General features: G+C 34.6%; 1 protein-coding gene across 1 annotated transcript in view; it reads right to left on the bottom strand.

The window, feature by feature from the left end:
- Positions 1-2,932: 2,932 nt before the first annotated feature.
- Positions 2,933-22,511, bottom strand: part of LOC131551511 (integrin alpha-M-like) — a 40,410-nt gene continuing 20,831 nt past the window's right edge. The window contains 14 exon segments of the mRNA XM_058794515.1: positions 2,933-3,019; positions 3,160-3,246; positions 3,317-3,415; positions 3,793-3,934; positions 5,296-5,369; positions 5,887-6,018; positions 6,205-6,356; positions 16,780-16,916; positions 17,005-17,138; positions 17,875-18,078; positions 18,759-18,905; positions 19,011-19,123; positions 19,126-19,149; positions 19,233-19,350. Of these exon segments, the coding sequence (XP_058650498.1) occupies positions 3,208-3,246; positions 3,317-3,415; positions 3,793-3,934; positions 5,296-5,369; positions 5,887-6,018; positions 6,205-6,356; positions 16,780-16,916; positions 17,005-17,138; positions 17,875-18,078; positions 18,759-18,905; positions 19,011-19,123; positions 19,126-19,149; positions 19,233-19,350 (1,515 nt within the window). The 3' untranslated portion in view covers positions 2,933-3,019; positions 3,160-3,207.

The raw sequence follows: 22,511 nt of genomic DNA, 5'->3' as shown, positions 1-22,511 counted from the left end.
TTCCTACCTTTATTACAAACTTCCAACCTTTATTACAAACTTCCAACCTTTATTACAAACTTCCAACCTTTATTACAAACTTCCAACCTTTATTACAAACTTCCAACCTTTATTACAAACTTCCAACCTTTATTACAAACTTCCAACCTTTATTACAAACTTCCAACCTTTATTACAAACTTCCAACCTTTATTACAAACTTCCAACCTTTATTACAAACTTCCAACCTTTATTTTGTTAACTTAATTTGTGGTTGGCCCTCCTCAGGGCTTTGTTCCGCATTCTCTAGCAGCTGCTTGTACTGGCTTTTGAAGAAACCAGCCTGAAAGAAAATAGTGTACGCATTACAACACCAAAAAAAAAAAAAAAAAAAAAAAAAAAAAAAAAAAAAAAAAAAAAAAAAAAAAAAAAAAAAAAAAAAAAAAAAAAAAAAAAAAAAAAAAAAAAAAAAAAAAAAAAAAAAAAAAAAAAAAAAAAAAAAAAAAAAAAAAAAAAAAAAAAAAAAAAAAAAAAAAAAAAAAAAAAAAAAAAAAAAAAAAAAAAAAAAAAAAAAAAAAAAAAAAAAAAAAAAAAAAAAAAAAAAAAAAAAAAAAAAAAAAAAAAAAAAAAAAAAAAAAAAAAAAAAAAAAAAAAAAAAAAAAAAAAAAAAAAAAAAAAAAAAAAAAAAAAAAAAAAAAAAAAAAAAAAAAAAAAAAAAAAAAAAAAAAAAAAAAAAAAAAAAAAAAAAAAAAAAAAAAAAAAAAAAAAAAAAAAAAAAAAAAAAAAAAAAAAAAAAAAAAAAAAAAAAAAAAAAAAAAAAAAAAAAAAAAAAAAAAAAAAAAAAAAAAAAAAAAAAAAAAAAAAAAAAAAAAAAAAAAAAAAAAAAAAAAAAAAAAAAAAAAAAAAAAAAAAAAAAAAAAAAAAAAAAAAAAAAAAAAAAAAAAAAAAAAAAAAAAAAAAAAAAAAAAAAAAAAAAAAAAAAAAAAAAAAAAAAAAAAAAAAAAAAAAAAAAAAAAAAAAAAAAAAAAAAAAAAAAAAAAAAAAAAAAAAAAAAAAAAAAAAAAAAAAAAAAAAAAAAAAAAAAAAAAAAAAAAAAAAAAAAAAAAAAAAAAAAAAAAAAAAAAAAAAAAAAAAAAAAAAAAAAAAAAAAAAAAAAAAAAAAAAAAAAAAAAAAAAAAAAAAAAAAAAAAAAAAAAAAAAAAAAAAAAAAAAAAAAAAAAAAAAAAAAAAAAAAAAAAAAAAAAAAAAAAAAAAAAAAAAAAAAAAAAAAAAAAAAAAAAAAAAAAAAAAAAAAAAAAAAAAAAAAAAAAAAAAAAAAAAAAAAAAAAAAAAAAAAAAAAAAAAAAAAAAAAAAAAAAAAAAAAAAAAAAAAAAAAAAAAAAAAAAAAAAAAAAAAAAAAAAAAAAAAAAAAAAAAAAAAAAAAAAAAAAAAAAAAAAAAAAAAAAAAAAAAAAAAAAAAAAAAAAAAAAAAAAAAAAAAAAAAAAAAAAAAAAAAAAAAAAAAAAAAAAAAAAAAAAAAAAAAAAAAAAAAAAAAAAAAAAAAAAAAAAAAAAAAAAAAAAAAAAAAAAAAAAAAAAAAAAAAAAAAAAAAAAAAAAAAAAAAAAAAAAAAAAAAAAAAAAAAAAAAAAAAAAAAAAAAAAAAAAAAAAAAAAAAAAAAAAAAAAAAAAAAAAAAAAAAAAAAAAAAAAAAAAAAAAAAAAAAAAAAAAAAAAAAAAAAAAAAAAAAAAAAAAAAAAAAAAAAAAAAAAAAAAAAAAAAAAAAAAAAAAAAAAAAAAAAAAAAAAAAAAAAAAAAAAAAAAAAAAAAAAAAAAAAAAAAAAAAAAAAAAAAAAAAAAAAAAAAAAAAAAAAAAAAAAAAAAAAAAAAAAAAAAAAAAAAAAAAAAAAAAAAAAAAAAAAAAAAAAAAAAAAAAAAAAAAAAAAAAAAAAAAAAAAAAAAAAAAAAAAAAAAAAAAAAAAAAAAAAAAAAAAAAAAAAAAAAAAAAAAAAAAAAAAAAAAAAAAAAAAAAAAAAAAAAAAAAAAAAAAAAAAAAAAAAAAAAAAAAAAAAAAAAAAAAAAAAAAAAAAAAAAAAAAAAAAAAAAAAAAAAAAAAAAAAAAAAAAAAAAAAAAAAAAAAAAAAAAAAAAAAAAAAAAAAAAAAAAAAAAAAAAAAAAAAAAAAAAAAAAAAAAAAAAAAAAAAAAAAAAAAAAAAAAAAAAAAAAAAAAAAAAAAAAAAAAAAAAAAAAAAAAAAAAATCAGTTATGACTGGCTGCTCATCCCTCAGTTTCACACAGCCTGGAATCTAAAAGTACATACTCTAGTGTTTGGTTGTCTTTATTTTGATGAATGTAAATCAATATATTCTAGACAGATTTTTCCAACACATTCATACCTTTAAGTCTTTATTAGTCCAGAATGATTTATCTCCCAACATCACTGGTACTCTGATGAGAACTTTGAAATTTAATTCTCGAAAATCATTTTCAACCTGAAAGAGACAATTTTGAGAAAATATTGATTTAAAAAAATAAAGACACTAAACTCTAGTTTTGGATCAGATAATTTTAATTTCATTCAATTTTGTGTTCATGGATGTGTGTGATTTCCGTTACAGTACCTTTAGTATCTGTTTGACTGGTTTATCAGTATCATTTTTCTGTGCAGTAAAATTAATGTGGAGGCTTGAATCGTCATGTCTTATTAATATAAAAGGAAAAATGTGTCAGTTATTTGTTTTGTTTTTTTGTGTGTAAATATACATACTATTGGTCAAAAGTTTGAAAAACATTTTTGAAGAAACACTCTTATGCTCAAGGCTGCATTTATCGGATAAAGCATGAAGTAAAATAGTATAAAATATTTTTACACAATACTTGTCCAAAAATTATTTTCAAAGCTGTAAGAAAATGCAAATGAAATTTTGAAACAAATCCAGTTGAGAACGTCTATTTTAGAGAACAACAGCACTAACCTTATTAAGGCAATATAGATGGCATATTTGACACCAATACTTTTCTTTCTGGATAATTCACTGCTTTGAGAGTGTTGGTCATTCCCACTGTAAGCGATGGAGGGTTTTGGTTAGTGGTAGCATTTCCAGTTGTCAGTTTCTCATATGTGAGCAGCTACAACTCATGGTTGATGAAGATCTTGATTGTTAATTGCAGATGAAGGTGATGTCTAACAAATGCTTCATACCTGTTGATTCTAGCAGTAAATGTGACGTTTTGATCAAAGGTGCTTTCTTTATCGATGCTGTATGCAATATGAAACACAACCTAGACGCTGACACAGAGAAAAGGATGAGTGCAACTAAAGAAAACGGGACACATGACAGTATTGAATATGACCTCACCTGAGCATTTCCCTTGAGGGTGGGTTTGCTAATGTGGCAGGTAGTCTCTCCAAATGAACCTTTTTGCTCACTATCAAGAGATACACACTCCACTCTGCCCTGCTCAAACATAAAATGATGTGCAAACATTCATTCAATAACTGACGTTCCAATTGCTATTCAAACCAAGGATGATAACTATAGGATGATACACTATAACTATAACACTGTGACAATAGGGAAGTCAACACCACACCTATAACAGAGGAACAATATTGGGAGGAATCAATTTCAGAATTATTTTTTTCCAGCCGATGAGCAATATAAACATTGACGTCAAATTAGAATCCAGCCATCTTTAAAGATCAACAGACAACACAACTGCAGTGATTGTTTTTAATATACAGAATGACAATTGATGTGGACACTAATGTAGTTATCATTATAGTTATCTTTTGAGATATCATTCTTGGCGTCTTTATTAAAATAGTTTTTACCTGATTAGATGTGATTCTCCTGTAGGAAAGTCCAAAGGGGTAGTTGAGGGTGAAGTGAGTGTTGTATGAGTTTTCTCCTCTGTTCTCCACAAACACTGTCACATTGATCTCCTGCATGATCCCAACCTCTATGTTTGTGGATCTGGATTACAGAAACATTAAAAAAAAAAAAAAAAATTATATATATAGTAACGGGGCTGACGAGACGTGAGACGTGCGGATCCAAGTGCAAGCTTTTATTTAAAGGCATGGTCATATATACAGACAGGGTCGAAACAATGGCAAACACGTATGGCAGGGACAAGACAAAGAGTAATCCTAGGGCAAGCGTGGATCTACGATCGGCAAACAATATCCAATGGGGCAAGGCAGAGAGATAATCCAGGTACACGGGCTATAATCCAGGCAAGGGAATAAACAGAGTCCGAACAGTGAGACAGGGGTAAATACTGGGAACACAGACTAGAAAACCACAAACGTTCCGTACAGCAGCTAACACTAGGGGAGTGAAAAACACAGGACAATACAGGAACTGAACAGAAACACGGAATGGCACGGAAAGGGTTAATACAGGAAACACGAGCTAGAATAAAACACAGGAAAACAGGCAAGGCAAGGCTAAGTAAATAAACTGGGCTCCATAGAGTAGCTATCGCTGGGAGAGTGATAAACGCTATACAATATTCGGCAGTGAGGGAAAGAAAGTCCAGGGTTTATAAAAGGCATGTAATCAGTGTGTGTGTAGGATTAGGTGTGCGTGTGATTAGTGCAATGAATGATGGGAAATGGAGTCCAGTGTGATGGGTGTTGTGAGAGTCAATGTGGTGAGCGAGGGACCTCTGGTGGTGAATGAAGAGAAGTGCAGGCACAGGATTCGTGATATATATATATATATATATATATATATATATATGAAGCAAGGTTGATTCCATAATTTGACATTGTTGTATGGAGCCCCTAAAGGAACATGGTGATTGTAAAATAATAACAATAAAATTTGATGAAAATTTTCAATTTCAAATTTGCATTCTCTTGCAAAACTGTTTTGTGAGAGAGTTTGTGTTTGCTTGCAAAACCGTTGTAAAGAAAATAGTATGAGGTTGGAGGAAAAACGCAAAATTTCTGCAAAAATATTTTTGCAAGCCATCACTTTCTGTTGTTCTTTCATATTCATCATCATGCACTTTCATTTTGTTTCTCTTTGTTTCCTGTTTCCTTGTTCCAATTTTCCCACTTTTCATCAGTTGTCATGGTTATTAATTTTTACTAATTAGACCACACCTGTTTTGTATTGAGTTATTTCCCCTATGTATTTAAGACCTTCAGTTCCCTCAGTTCATTGTTTGTTGTTGTTTGTGTACGGAGCACACTGTTACATTGCTTCTGACCCTGGAAAATTGCCTTTGGTTTTGTTCAAGTAAAACACAAGAAATGCTATTATTTGCAAATTTATTTGTGATCTTTAATTTAATACAGAATAACTAAATGTAAATATTTGCTCACCCAGAGAAGTTGAAATCCATCCTGAGGTCATCAACACAAATGTCATCATGTCCACAATTTATCTCAAAATCCAGCTGTGCAATGAAAATATTAACATATTTAGATATACATGCTGCAAAAAAAACTTAAATCATATAAAACTACACAATTACACGAAATATATAGTAATGTATAGTAATTCATGTTTATAACATAATGTCAAAAAGAGTGCAGTAAATTAAAATAATAACATGAGTTACGAGTTTAATATCTCAGCCAAAAATCAGAATTCTGTCATTACGCCTTGTGTTGTTCCAAATGACTTTCTATATGACTTTTCTTTGCAGAACCTAAAATAAATTTTGAAGAATGTTTCAACTTGTCCAATTAAAGTCAATGAGGCCCAAAACAACACTCAACCCTAATGACTTTCATTGTATGTACAAGCATAGACATTTTTCAATGTCTTTACTTTTGTGTTGCAGATGACATGCATTAAACAGTGACTGAAATCTCTCTCTTTTTTTTGTTTTTGTTTTTGGTGAGCCTATCCCTTTAACATTACATTTGAAAGATGTGATGTTGCTTTGAAATTATTTTGCTTTCTCTTACATTGTGGTCTGCGGTGGTCTTTATCCCTGGCAGCAGTATTGGTCTTATGTTTTGCATTGTGGCAGATGGTAGACCCTCAAAAGTGAATGTTAACTGATTGGACAATGGGCTCAGAGCATCTTCTGAGAAAGCCTGATTGGGACAAGGATACAGTACATAAAATATATTAAAGTACCATAAAATTTTCAGTTTGGATTGGCACATTGTTGCATCTTACTATAAGGTATAATATTGAATTATTCCCATCCATAATTATTTCATACAGCCAGAGATATATAAAGACTGATATATGCCAGTGAGAAAATGTTTCAGACTTACATATATAAGGAAAGGATGACTTTTGCAAGTTTCTGAAGAAAACCTAATGTTCATCACATCACTGAGGAGGCGTTTTTTGGGTGAGAAGTACGCTCGATATTTCTGTCGCTTGGCATCCAGCGTTATGTTGTAATTAATATTTGCTGTTAAGTCTAGATAATAAAGATAAATTGTATTTTAAAAGAAAAAAATAAATCAGACTAAGTAATACATGGAAGACATTTTATTTAAATTGTAAAAGAGAAACATTTTAAAAATGTAGTAGAAACACAGAATATTCATATTTTGGGCTTATATATTATATAAATACACTACCATGTTTGCCATTGGTACACTCTTAAAAGTGCTGGGTTATTTCTGTAAACACATTGTTGGGTTAATTGTGCTGGGTCATAATTCTGGGTTGTTTGAGGTACTGTAAATGCATAGTTGGGTTGTTAGTACTGGGTCAAATGACTGCAAGGGGTTCTTTCACCACTGAACACCTGGGTTGGGTTATTTTGACCCATCCGGTTTGTTTATTTTTCCTCTTCATCGAATTTTCTGGGTTCTTCACTCGTCTCGTCTTCAGACGGTCAAGCAACTCGCAGCAAGTAGGATTATAAGGTAAATTAATATAATAATATGATTATTTACCTCTATTTTTATAAGCTGTGGTGAGAGCACACTGATTTCACGGTTAATGTGGTATTTGATCTGTCGCTGTGCAGGTTAAAGTTAGCGTTATTCTGTGAATGAAGTAGCCGCCTACATTTTTTGTTGACAAAAAAGGCCTCAGCAATCTCTTTATCATTATATAAAAGTTATAAATATAGGCTATATATTAGTTATGAATAGTATGAGTGAGTGAGTGAGCGAGCGCAAAGTTTTATATTTTAATGCCTCATGGAAAAGGTATGGACTATCGTTAGGTCAGAAATACAGGGGTAAGTTCAGTTAACTTACTGTCTGTGTAACGTTTCTGTGTGGCTTTGTAATGTTTTGTCATAATTAGATCTTTTCGTCTTTTAAGGTCTTTTTTTTTTTCCAAGTAAATTGTCTGCGACGTGCGAATCCAACAATAACTTATTTCCACGCTCTTTTTCCTCAGGTAACGTTAGCTGCATAGCTACCCTTAACGTTAAACCACAATATTGCAGGTATGTAATATTATTCTTAAATGGTATGTAATATTCTTAAATATTTTACTTAAAATGTTGTCTAAAGTTAGACTTAATCTCTCATGGTGTTTAAGGTCCTTCTTCCTCTGTTTTAGTGAATGCTTTTGTTGCTTTAATCGGAACACAAGTTTATCCAGGTTAACAGTAAGTTAGAGAAGCTATGCCTGTGTCCCAATGTGCATGCTATCCATCCTAAATTCTATGTGATAGTAGTAATTTTCAATACTATTTAGGGCAGATAGGGTGGATAGTATGCACATTGGGACGCAGGGCATGTAATGTGTTCTTTATGTTACTGTTAGAAATAACAATTTGTATTTGAGATTGATGAATAATAGGCAGATCACTGGATTTCCAGGCTGGCATACTGTATGGTTTTGCTAGCTTTTAACCCAGTTTTTCATCCGTATTTTACAGAATTTGTTTTGCCTCCCAAAAGAAATTTGAGAAATGGTGGATTTGCAGCAATGGGTCTACAAGCATCCCAGAAATCTTGAAGGAGTTCTCCAGGCTTCTAGAAAAACTTGGCATGGTAAGAAATAATTTAGATTTTATGGTTTCGTTTACAGAAATTTGAAATTGTTAAATTGTTAGTGGGGTTGTGCAGATAGACGATAGTATAGTGTATTGACGATAGTCAGAGATATCGCTGAGAGCTGATGTCGATAGTCAAGGCGATATTACAGGAGCTGCCCCACATCTTTAAAATTTGAGCACATTGTTTTCTGTGAGTGTACACAGCAGCAGCACCTCTACCAGAACGTCACTAACATCACTAACATCTTTGATTGTGAGATCAGTTTCACAGTTTGCACTGTATTATTCTCATGGTTTAGATGCTAAAAGGAGAGTGCTTTCAAAGTCCTGCCCACTCTGCTTCCCCAATCAATATACAAGAACGGAGGAAAGGTCTTCAGACCCACAACCAGAATCCTGGAAGTCATTCATTTGACGTACAACCTGTAAGTTTCTTTTACTTTTTCTACTCTATACACAGTAGGGTACAACGGGGCTAAAGGCCCACCTTAAGAAAAAATGTGGTATTCACTGCGCTGCAATAAAAATGTATAATTGCCGAAAAAATATATACGTTGTATTGAACATTAATGGAGCAACAGATTTTGTGTGAAAATAAATCATTCAAGTTGTTTTTGTTTAAAAATCTTATAAATGTATGAGGTGACAAGGGGCCTTTTACCCCACACATGGGGCACACAGTATTGATACAAATACTTCAGCTAAAATAATGTTTTTTTTTTATAATGTCTAAGTTAATACTTGTTAAAAACAATCACTTTAGCAAAGTTTGTACTGTTTTCTGCTTAATATAAAAAAGGTGTTCAATAAATATAGGCCTACTGTCATTAAAATATGTTAATATAAAAATATATTTTAAAATACAGAAATAGTCATTTTAATAAGTAAAGATTCTGAAAGTATTGAAGGAGATTCAATAATAATTGAAAATATATTTACAGTAGTAGGCTAACAACAAATGATATTTTATTATATGATAAATATCATGTTTTTAAATATGATGGTTTAATTTTAAACATTGTGATTATCTTTAATATGGACACATACATAATATATGATATTTATAACAACATAATATATGATATTTACCATCTGAATCTAACCATGTCATGTGAACAAATGGAAAAGTCAGCCATCTTTTAATTATCATGTTAATTACTGCGCCTTTAGCCCCAACAGCAGGGCGCTTTTACTAAATACATACTTTTACATATTCTTTCTTTATTTAAAACTGTTGCTTTAATTATCTTAAGCAAAACTGAAAATCATAAAGAAGGCCTTTGTCTCAAAATATATGCATTATTTTTAGCGATTCTCATTTGCTACTTAAATCTACAACATTTTAAAAACATAATATAAGATCAAGTAAGCACAGAATCAACTTTGCACTGCTGCGTGTGATCGCGTCAAAGATCAGACAAATAAAATCGTGCATGTTGAAAAGCGAATGTTTTGCAAAGTGCTACGCCACATTTTTGTGCCATCTAGTGGTTTAGATGAAAATAATATCAAAGGTGCCTTTTGCAGGCGCCTTTAGCCCCGATGTACCATATTGTGCAAAAGTTTTAGGCCACTAGTATTTTCAACAGTTAAAAATGGTTTTAAGTCAGTTATTTCTATCTTTTGCTGTAGTGTGTCAGTAGGAAAAATCAGTTTACATTTCCAAACATTCATTTTGTCATTAATTGTAATAATCCAGTAAATGTCTGACAACAGCCAGTGCTCCACACAGATCGGATCTGATCATCATCCAGTCTGTCTGGAATGACATGAAGAAACTGAGACAAACTAAATCCAAAAGAACTGTGGCAACATCTCCAAGACGCTTCAAGAAACCTACCTGCAAACCTACAGTACAGTTAAAAGTTTTAGACACTTGTGAAAAAATGCTGTAAAATGAGGATGCTGTCAAAAATAATGTCATAAATAGATTTTCTTTATCAATTAACTTCTATTAACTAAATTAAATCAACATTTGGTGTGATCATCCTGTCATTCCAATCCAGACAGACTGGATGATGATCAGATCAAACAAAATGTCACTGGATTATTACAATTAATTGCAAAATGAATGTTTGGAAATGTAAATTGATATTTCGTACAGACACATTACAACAAAAGATAGAAATAACTGACTTAAAACCATTTTTTAAATTTAGCTGGCTAAAATACTAGTGGCCTAAAACTTTTGCACAGTACTAATATATATATATATATATATATATATATATATATATATATATAATGTGACGGACCGGTCTCTTCCCCGTGCATGCACGCTGGTGTCCTCGTGGGTCCAGGAAGGAGCGTGAGGACTTCCGCGCCACCGAGACGTGAGCTGCCGAACCCGCGGTCCGGACGAAAGCCGCACCAGACACGGCCGTCGGGCCAGGATGTCGGGCCGTACAAGTCCTGCCAAAGGCCGTGGACGACGTGTAAGAGCCGCCGCTGTGATGAAGCCGCCGCCTCGCGCCCGGACCCGAGTGGGAGCGCGTGCGGCCGCCGGACTCCGCCCTTCCTGGACCCTTCCTCCTGGAACACTGCCCTCCTGCACAAGCCCCGCAGCACGACGAGGACACCAGATCCCCTGTTTATTTTGGACACTTTTTCCCCTTGGACACTTTATTTTAATATTTCTGATAATAAAAGCCTCTCCGAGGCCTGACGCCACACCCACTGTGTCTGTCGTTGGCTCCTCCCGTCACAATATATATATATATATATATATACTGGGGGCTTTAAATACCCCATAATTTATGCCATGTTGGTTGAATGAAATTTAGGTAGACAACCAAGAAGTGCCAGTAAGCAGAAAGAAACCTAAATCAGTAACACAATAAATATTTAGTTTGAGCAACCTTTACCAGAACCAGTTCACAGGAAAACTCAGATGGTTTGGCTGATTTCCATAAAATACACTTAAACGTTATTTAAGTCAACTTAAATGTTACAACTTGTAAAAATGTAAGTTATGTTGCAAGACTAAGTGTCGTGTAATTAACAGGTGGGGACCAACATGGTGATGCATTCCTGTACATTTTGTGCCTTGGTGACGAGACAGCGACATCCCACACCTTCGCCATTGTTTCGGGCCATGCCGTTGAAACGGACTTGTTGCTTATCTTTTTCAAGTCCTTTTTTTGTGCTTGATGTTAGCTACACTAACATCTTCCTTCCTGGGAATTTCTCCAGCATGCAGTAGATCATATTGATGGACATGAGTCTTCATGTGTGAAGTATTTGAGGGCAACAGTTTTTTCTGGCCACTTGTAACGTTTTAATTTTTTGTCACATGTATTGTCTGTTGTAGGTCTCTTTGTTTGGCTTAGGTTTAATGGCACAATGTTTGGACTGATTCTCATGTGGTAATAATCAATTTTATAGTGTTATGATGCTGCAATGTTGACAAAGAATAGGAATCTACAGTACCTAGTTTACAAAGTTTTGTTTTTTAAAGAAACTGATCTACAAAAAACATTTTATTTGTGTCTGACCCAACTATGACTACAAAATCATAGTTGGGTTTTTCACAAACTAATTCCTGACTACAATGTTTGAAATCGTGTAAAACATTTTGAATATGATGGGCAATTCATTGTATTTAAATTTCTTACTGCGCGATGATGTTCTCATGCTGTCACGGTGCACACAGCAGGGAGGAGGCGAGGCGAGGGTGAGGCAAGGGCGAGGCGAGGGCGAGGCGAGGGCGAGGCGAGGGCGAGGCGAGGGCGAGGGCGAGGGCGAGGGCGAGGGCGAGGGCGAGGCGAGGGCGAGGCGAGGCGAGGGCGAGGACAGGAACAAGACCAAATATGGACACAAGAGGCAGGAACACATGACACACACACGACAGAGGACGTGACACATGCTCTATATAAAACAATAAAAGTAATATGTGTACACTGTAACATGAATGCTACGAGTCTAAGTATGTTTAGTACATGTTTATTATTAATAGCCTACTCTGTTCAGAAATAGATTTTAATAATGTGCTAAACAATAATAATTAGTTTCTCAGATATAAGATTTCTTTATCTTTTTTTATGATAGTACAAAGCATGTGTGAGTCTATGGCTACAAAACCTATATATATATATATATACAGATGTACAAAATGTTTTTTGTTTTTTTTGGTTGTTTGTATTTTATTGAGTCAGATACCAGCACCAGATGTATCCTGATGTCTCTTCAAACTTTTTTCCTTTGAGAGCGCTGTACCAACATCAGATGTTCAACTACACTGATATTCTATGTTAAAACAAGCTCCTTTTCTACTGATTGTTTTTTTCTTCTTGAATCCATGGAAAGAAGTAGAAACACTTAAATAACAGCGCGTTAATATCAGGTATGATTTACTTGTTTCACTTGTTGAACAGAATCTGTTGCAGGAATGACTCAAAGTCTGTTCACATCTCTGTGGTTAGATCAGTGTGCACAATAATGTGTCTTTGACCTTCATTATGTATGTTTTGATTATACTGTGTTGTAAATAAAATACAAATAATTAAAAAAACCCTTTTTTTCAATCTCCTCACATTCTCTCTTACCTGCCTCACAGTCACAGTCACACTGATGGGCCCATAGGGGAGGGCCCTTTGTCTCTCAGGTGAGACTCACTTAATATTCATGGCCATTGCCACTCTCTCGCATATGACGCTCGATGACAAAACATGTCTTGAAAAATTTAAATCAATATATTGTTTTCTGTGAATGAGTAAGCAGAATGATTTTCACATAATTGTGAAATATTCTAGTCTACAAGACTGATTACTCAAAAGTCTCATTCAGAACTATTTAGTGTGGGTTTTATGGCCTTATTTCAGCTAAATTTTTCCCCCAAAACTTACTAACCATGCATAAAAATGTTTTTTCTAAAAAATGCAAACATGTACATCCATCTTGGTCACATGTTATTGTAGCACAGTTTGTGCTGAATACAAAAAAAATTACATGTTGGTCAATAGTATGTTTTAAGTAGCTGAAATAAGCACAAATATCAGGACATGTCAAAACATCTCAAGGGCCCCAAAATGACCTCAGACCCCAGAGGGTTAATAGATTAAATGCACTAGAATTTTATTGAATAGTACGTGGGGATATGTTTTTTAATTAAAACATTCATATTAATCAAGTATTTATTGATTTTTAATGCACCTTATTTCGAAATGTACAGAAATACTTGGTTTCAAATGTCCTTTAGTTAAGATTATTTCATTTATTCACTATACTATTTATTACTAATGTCTCATTTCAGTTTTAGTTTGGCTCTAGTTTTGTATTTATTCCAGTTTATATGAAACGGCTCATGTAGCGTGGATTAAAATTAATATACAGAGTAAATCCTTTTCACTGAACGTTAAAAATAAGCTTGAAAAAGTTGTCGGAAGCGCAGTGGTGGTGATGTTGAAAGCGAGCAACCGTGGTGCAGTAGTTCGTTTATAGCCTAAGTTTAGCTTTTTAGTTCTGGCGATTTTATTTAGGCTTCAAAATTTGTCAAAGTAATAATATTTTGTGAAGATTATCTTGATGGACAGAACATTTAAGTTTCATGAACTATGATTGAACACAGAGATTATTTTTACGATTATCCAAAAGCCTATGGAAAAATCCTATTGGCTTTTTGTCGAGGGAACCAGTGCGATGCTATCAGCCAATCTGCCTACAAAGTGACGTCATAGTTTCCCCACTCTATTGCGTAAAATAGATAGTGAAAGAACAATTCATAAAATAAAGACCAAAGGTGGGACGCACTGTATTGCATCTAAAGAGATAAACCAATGTTTTAAGGAATTTTACTCAGTTATACTCTTCAGACACTGATTTGGACCCACAAGTAATGGATACATTTTTACGTAAATGTAATCTCCCCACGCTATCTCCAGAAGATCGGACATCTCTCAATAAAGAAATTTCTTTAGAGGAATTAAAGAACACAATAAATACTTTGAAGAGAGGGAAAACTCCGGGTCCTGACGGGCTGCTGGTTGAATAATATAAAAAATTCAGCGACATCCTTGCTCCATATTTGCTTAACTTTTCAGCAAGTGTTAACAACTGGACTACCACTGACTTTTTCTGAGACTATCATCACAGTAATTCCTAAAAAAGGTAAAAATCCTGAAGAAGTCGAGGCATACAGGCCTATTTCCCTTCTCAATGTTGATCAAAAAGTATTATCCAAGACCCTTGCTAATAGACTCTGCAAATTAATTAATAAATTGGTTAACACAGATCAGAATGGATTAATTCCAGGAAGAAGCACTATGCATAATATTAGACGATTATTTAATATAATTTATCACCCTAAGGCAGCCCGAGACAATTTGATTGTGATCTCATTGGATGCCGAAAAGGCATTCGAACGAGTGGAGTGGCATTACTTGTGCGCTGTTCTTGAGAAATTTGATATGGGAGATGAGTTTATAACCTGGATTAAAATTTTATACAGTAGTCCATCAGCACGGGTTTTAACAAATAAAACTATTTCAGACTCTTTCTATCTTCAAAGAAGAATCAGACAGGGCTGTCCCCTCTTACCCCTTTTGTTTGCGTTAAGTGTAGAGCCTCTTGAAGAAACCATTCGTTCTCACTCTTGCATACATGATTTCAGTACTTCAAATACCATTAATAAAATATCGCTGTATGCAGATGATATTTTGCTTTATATTACTCAACCACAGGTGAGCCTTCCTGTTATACTCAAGACCATCACTACCTTTGTTCTGGCTTTAAAGTTAGTTAACTCATGCCCTTTGGTTTGAAGGATTTGTCCATAATGCATTCTTTCCCATTTAAAGTTTCCACAGAAAAAAAATGTATACTTGGGAATTGTGGTTACTTATAAATATTATCTGCTCTTCAAAGCTAATTTCAGCCCCTTACTGTCTAAGTTACAAAACTGTATACACTATTGGAGGACTCTCCTGATCCTGCTAATGGGCAGAATAAATTCGATAAAAATGATATTTCTTCCTCAAATATTATATTTATTTTGTAATATTCCAATACTACTGCCCAAGTCCTTCTTTAAACACCTAGATTCAATTATTCTTCCCTTTCTATGGAATTATAAGAGTCACAGAATCAAAAAAGTTAATCTTTGTAAACAAACATGAGGGGGGTTTGTCCCTTCCAGATTTTCACCTTTATTACTGGGATACTCATTTAAAAGTTTTTGCACTATGGTTGGAACAGTCAGCTGTTGCCCCAGATTGTCTTCAGATAGAGCGGGATTACTGCCATCCTTATGATCTTGGAGAAGTGCTACTCTCCCCAGTGATATTAGACCAAACAACAGTTAATAGTATTGTCATAAAGAGTCAGTTACGCATTTGGAGACAGCTAAGAGAATACCTTAAGATAAAATCACTCTCTCTCTTAATTCCAATTGCAAATAATCCATCATTCCCCCCTTCAAGGTTGGATACAACCTTTACTCAGTGTAAGGAATTGGGTATATGCACAGTCAAGGACCTTCGTCTGGATGAGGCTTTAGCTTCCTTTATGCAATTACAACAGAAATATAACCTCTCAAAAAAAAATTTCCAGATTTTTACAAATAAGGAATTACTTGCGTGCATAATGTTTCCCTAGATGAGGTCCCGCCCTCAGTCATTGATGATTGTCTCATACAGTTCAGGGGAAACAAATGTCAGCTATCTTTAATTTATGGAAGGTTACTAGCAGCTATTTCCCCTTCTACAAAGTTGATCAGAGAGGAATGGGAGCAAGAGATTGGAGTTGGAATCTCTGAGGAGATTTGGCAGAGTGGCTTGGAGGATATTGATAAACAATCGGTCAACACTAGATTATGCCTCATTCAATTTAAGGTTTTATATAGATTACACTTCTCTAAAAAGAAATTACATAGGATTTTCCCCAATGTCTCTCCTATTTGTGATAAATGAAAATCAGAGGATGCTGATTTAGCTCATAGTTTTATTTTCTGTCATAAAATACAGGGATTGTGGTGTGAGGTTTTTAAAGTGCTTTCAGATGTCCTTTATGTAAACTTGGATCCAGACCCTGCGCTCATCATATTAGGACATTCTAATTATACATGTTCATTGAACAGTGCTCAACAGAAATTCCTTATGTATTGTTTGATAACAGCCAAGAAACTGTTATTACTGTTCTGGAAAATGGTAAATTCTCCCGCTGCCAAACTATGGCTTGAGGAATTGATATCTATTCTGCACTTGGAACGAACCAGATATCTTTTAAAAGGCAACATTGGACAATTTCACAAGATTTGGGACCCTTTCTTCTGTTACCTCAAGAGCAATTCTATTCCTTAATTCAATGTATTGTAACTCAAAAGATGTTTGGAATGTCACTGTATTGTATATTAACTGGGGAAGGAATATTACATTTAATGTGTATTGTTGTTTTTTTTATGTATATAAGAAAATTAATCCTGGAATGTGTGATTATTGTAAGGTTATTCGATGACTGAATAAAAAAATGTGTTTGACAAAAAAAAGAAAAGAAAACTTAACTCCAAACTTATTTCAGTCATATCGGTTTCTTACTCTACTTACATGAATTCTCTCAGAGTAAATAAAACTTGTGTTTAAAGCTTTTAAATCTGTGCCACTTTTTACGTCAACATACTTCTGTTTTCAGACAGGTTTCTTGAACACACCCCTTTTTTCCATTGGTTGGTCCCACAGATAGTCCCACCCCCACACTCACGCCATTGGTTGAGCCAATTCTGCTGTATCAGGATTCACAAATAAATGTTTTGATACACGATAGAGACAGTAACCTTTTTTATAGATGTCTCTGCAGTTTAAACAGGCATAGAAAAAACTATCTGCACACTGAAAAAGTTACACACTTCTATTTACAACATCAAGTAATATTTATAATTTGGGATAACCTCTTATGCGGTGTCTGTATGGACTCATGGTGAAGCACACTTTCATGGTGTTTTTCAGTGACTGGTCTGTTTCACCGGTTGGTATTTTGGATGGGTTGTAAGTTATTTTGGCTTCCAAAAGCATGATGGGTCTGGACCTGAATAATTCACATATAACACACATGAATTATCATGACTGAATCTGTATATATGTATATTTAGAATACTTTATGAAACAAAACAGACCTGAGAAGCAGAACTGCTCCCATGGACCCAACAGCAATATCAGGAAGGCTGTCTTGAGTCTGGTCTAGAGAGGACTGACTCAATGAAATCCCAAAGAACCGCAAACCTGGTTGCACAGCTGATCCGGCAATCCTCTGTCATCAGGGAAGGAAAGAGAGCGAATGAGACACACAAGATTTTAGAATGGAGGGACTTCAGGTAAAATAGAAAAACAGATGTATGCTGTGTTACAATTAAGACAATTACAATAGGCACTGACCACAAACAGGGTTCAACAAGTTTTTTTTTTCTTTTTTTTTTTTTCTCGGTTGGTTTGTGTTGACAATAAACACTTGGAATGTTGTTCTGTATATACCGATAACATTATTTCCCATACATTAAAGAAAACTTACAACTTGGGTAATGGGGTTAAATAATGGTTGTGCTTGATGAATGCAGTCAGAACTATAATCAGAGTAAAATATGCCTTATTTAAAATTAGCCTCTGGGTTAATTTTAAATAACATTTTTAAAATATTAAAATATCTAATAGTTAAGAGTTAGGTCTCTAATACAGGAGTCACCACACTCTGTCCTGGAGGGCCATTGTCCTGCAGAGTTTAGCTCCAACTTGCCTCAACACACCTGCCTTGAAGTTTCAAGTATACCAAGCAAGACCGTGATTAGCTGGTTCAGGTGTGTTTGATTAGGGTTGGAGCTAAACTCTGCAGGACACCGGCCCAGCAGGAACAAGTTTGGTGACCCCTACGCTAATACTTCAAATTATATTTGAATATGATATATTTACATCATATTTGTGCAAAGTACCAAAACAGTGGGTTTAACTGTTCATTTTTCCTTTTTAATTAACTCTTTTCCAACCCATTGCACCTGTGAATATGTGGGATTTATTTGATCTTCTCCTCCATTGAAGACATAGATGCTGCCCTGTCCATCCTCTTCTAAAGGAGCTCCAATCAGCACATCCCTGAAACCATCACCATTCAGATCTGCTGGACTGGCCAGAGAAGAGCCAAACCGACTCCTCTGACCTGCTATTCCCACCAGCACCACACCAGAAAAACTGAAGTACGACTATAAAGATAGGCCAAAGAGAGAAATAAACAGACAAGCCAATCAAATATCTAAACTTTAATCAGAACTGATTTTCAAAATGATCTATAACGTTAAATCCCCATCACTTAAGCCCGAGACACACTGCACGATTTTAGCAATCCTATAAGATCACTGCATGTCACACTGTGCGACATGGATCTAATAAACTTGGCTACGATATGTGTATAGAGTGTACGACGATGACACCTATTGACTCGTAGGCTACGACGCATGTTTCTATAGAAGAATAAAACATCATCAACATGCGCTAGTGGTAAATAAATAGTGCATGATAAATCACACTTTAGCAGTTGTAGTTTTTATGTGTGCTGAATAAAAGTGAAAGCGGCGAATAAGGAAGGGATAAGAGCTTGAGGTAAGCAGTTTTGTTTTAGGGCCATGTCGCATTGATTTCATGTAGCATTTTTATTAGTTGGTCAGTAAACGTGGATCGTAACAGCAAACACACTGTGCGATGATCATGCTGTATCGTTGGCTATCTTTGGACCGTGACAACGGCCGTCTTTTCAACCTCTCTCACTGTAAGACACAGAACCACCGATTAGGAGCCACGATCACAGAAAATGCCACGAATGTTTTACGATGCCAATCTTTCATCTGGGACAGCTGAAAATTGTGCAGTGTGTCTCAGGCTTTACCCGACGCTTGATGATGTAAACAAACACTTTGCCCTCTCGGTCAGGCTCCATGTATGTTGGTGCAGATATCAAAAGGAGGTCTGTATTGGAGTCACTGTACAAATCCACCACACAAACCTCAGCTCCAAAATATGAGCCAATCTGAGGCTGAGAAAAGAAGAAGAGAAGCTATATAGTTGAGTTTACTTACTTTCACTCGATTACATTAATGTGCAATGTGCTAATATTTTACACAAATGTGAGTGGTGTAACCTTTGGAGGATCCAGTTGCTCTAATTTGCTTCGATTATTATCAATTCTTGAAACAGTTACTTGTCCCTTGTGCTTGTGTCTTGGTGCTCCCATGACTGCATACTTTGCTCGAACATTGTCGCTATTGCCAAGGAATAACCTGTAAATAAAATAGACTTTAAAAATATTCTGATGTATTTGACTGATTTATTTTGATTTTCACAGTCAAAGCAGAGATCTTACCTAAATAACTGTCATGCTCACTTCCAGCTTGAAAGATATTTGACTGCACGTTTGGTTTGTACAGCTGATATCCACCCTTCCACTGGAAAGCTCCCACTGCAGTCATTATTATATCTGTCTGAATGCAGATATTATAATAAAAATGTTAACTATATTATATATATATATATATATATATATATATATATATATATATATATATTATATTAAAATAAATATTTAATAAATAATCTTTCCACTGTATTACTGTATTATAAGCATACAAGTTCTATCTAGGCCTTTTAACACTTGAAATATTACCCTTGGTCATTCTAAACAGAATCGTAGTTATCACACTGCTCATAACAATTAACTGTATATTCATGAATTGATGTTTCACACTGGTTTACGTTCTTATTTGCATATTTGCGGTGTCAGCATCATTGATTGGATCAATGATGTTTTCCCATTCAAAGAGATAGGGGATACCCTTGCATGCCCAAGAGGTATTTCAAAGATGGCCACCGAGTGAAATGGCTTGCCTTAAAGGGACTTTGATATTAAAGCAGTGTTTATAAGTGCAGCGCTACTTTGTTTACAGCAGTAACCAAGGAAATGCCGTATTGCTGCTGTTCCATAAGCGCCACCTGCTGTGAGAGTGAATTTTCATCTCATTCAGGCTGTCTACTGTTTTGGTTTTGTGCAGATATTTATGTAGGATAGTTTCACAAAACTAAAGTCAGACTATTCAGTTTATGCTTTATGTCTGCAACATCTTAGTTTGATTTGTTTGGTTGCCTCTCATTTTATATAGAAAGAGCACAGGCAAATCCTTAGTTTTTCATATGAAGAGATTTATGTGTATTTTTTATTTATTTGGTATTTGTTTTCAAATTAGGGTAAATAACAAATTTCAAGTTTTGTTATTTAACATATTTCAATTTCACAAAGAAATGTGCAGCATTTTGTCTGAGAAATAATAAAGTGACACATTAATTTATAATTAGTCTTAAATCTCTTTTAAAAAAGAATAAAAAAAATGGGAGAAAATTGTATCATGAAATCACTATTGTGAATCATATCACATCGTGAGTTATGAATATGAGGCACGTAAGTGGGTGTTTGTTGCTAAAAGCCTTGCTGTAACATCTCATCATTTCACACTGTACAATTTTGGCACCACTGTGGGGTTAAAAGCAGTGCTAACCATGTTAAAATGCACATTACTTGGTACCTACAACTGCAAAAGAACCAAAACCCCAAAAGACACTGACCAAGCAAAAAAAAAAAAAAAAATTTTTATATATATATATATATATATATATATATATATATATATATATATATATAAAATAAGAGGATAAAAATGGCAAAATATTTCCATGTTTTTCCTACTAAAATGTTTTATTGTCTATAGAAAGCACACTTTCTTTTTCCCACTCTCTCAAACTGTTCGGGAGCAGCATTTCTACTAATAACAAAACTATAAGCGTGTATGCTTCACTAACAGCGCCATTATTACTGTTACGGGGCTGACGAGACGAGAGGCGTGCGGATCCATGTGCAGGCTTTTATTAGGCAGAGACGTGGTCATAACAGGCAGGGTCAAACAATGGCAAACAGGTATGGCAGGGACAAGACAAAGAGTAAAACTTAAGGCAAGCGTGGGTCGACGATCAGCGAACAGTATCCAGAGGGGCGAGACAGGAGAGGTAATCCAACAACGTGGCGATAGTCCAGGCAGGGAAAACACAATCCGACAAAGGCTAGGCAAGGCAAGGCTAGGAAAACTAATAGGGCTCTGTAGGGCAGCAATAATGCGTACAATACTCGGCAAGGAGGGAGAGAATGTCCAGGGTTGAAATAGTGTGTGTGATTAGTGATGCTGTGTGATCAGGTGTGCGTGTGATTGGTGCAATGAGTGATTGGTGACAGCTGTGATCAGTGTTGGATGATGGGAATTGGAGTCCATGTGATGTGTGGTGTGAAAGTCCATGTGGTGAGCGGGTGACCTCTAGTGGTAAATGAACGGGAGTGCAGACCAGATTCGTGACAAAGCCCCCCCCCCAAAGAGCGGCTTCCAGACGCTCCACACAGTCTATAATCAGGAGGGAGGTGGGCGGAGGCGGAACAGGGGAGGATGGAGGCCAGGTCCTCGTGGCAGCGGAGTGATCTGGGACCGAGGTAGAGCCGGCAGAGCAGGAAGCCAGGGCAGAGTGGACGGGACTGGAGCCCACCAGGGCGGAGCAGGCGGGACTGGGGCCCACCAGGGCGGAGCCGACGGAACACGAGCCCGCCAGGGCGGAGCAGACAGAGCAGGAGCCCACCAGGGCGGAGCAGACGGGACAGAAGACCACCAGGGCGGAGCAGACGGGACTTGAGCCCACCAGGGCGGACCAGACAGGACAGAAGATCTCCACGGCGGTGCAGAAGACCACCAGAGCCAGACAGCAGACCACCACGGCGGTGCAGAAGACCACCAGGGCGGAGCAGACAGAGCAGGAGCCCACCAGGGCGGAGCCGACGGGACAGGAGCCCACCACGGAGGAGCAGATAGAGCAGGAGCCCGCCACGACGGATCAGGAACACACAGCAGAGCCTGGGACCTGGGGAGAACGGAGACACAAGGAGGAGACAGAACATGCACAGACACAAGGACTGAGGCAGGGAACACAGAAAGTTCATTGACGGCCTCCATAGCCGTGACAGGACAGAACGAGAGTTCATTGACGGCCTCCATAGCCGTGACAGGACAGAACGAGAGTTCATTGACGGCCTCCATAGCCGTGACAGGACAGAACGAGAGTTCATTGACGGCCTCCATAGCCGTGACAGGACAGAACGAGAGTTCATTGACGGCCTCCATAGCCGTGACAGGACAGAACGAGAGTTCATTGACGGCCTCCATAGCCGTGACAGGACAGAACGAGAGTTCATTGACGGCCTCCATAGCCGTGACAGGACAGAACGAGAGTTCATTGACGGCCTCCATAGCCGTGACAGGACAGAACGAGAGTTCATTGACGGCCTCCATAGCCGTGACAGGACAGAACGAGAGTTCATTGACGGCCTCCATAGCCGTGACAGGACAGAACGAGAGTTCATTGACGGCCTCCATAGCCGTGACAGGACAGAACGAGAGTTCATTGACGGCCTCCATAGCCGTGACAGGACAGAACGAGAGTTCATTGACGGCCTCCATAGCCGTGACAGGACAGAACGAGAGTTCATTGACGGCCTCCATAGCCGTGACAGGACAGAACGAGAGTTCATTGACGGCCTCCATAGCCGTGACAGGAC

This window comes from Onychostoma macrolepis, chromosome 12 (assembly GCF_012432095.1).
Source record: "Onychostoma macrolepis isolate SWU-2019 chromosome 12, ASM1243209v1, whole genome shotgun sequence".
NCBI lineage: Eukaryota > Metazoa > Chordata > Actinopteri > Cypriniformes > Cyprinidae > Onychostoma > Onychostoma macrolepis.
Note: the sequence above shows the minus strand (reverse complement) of the source record. Positions and strands in the feature narration are given on the sequence as shown.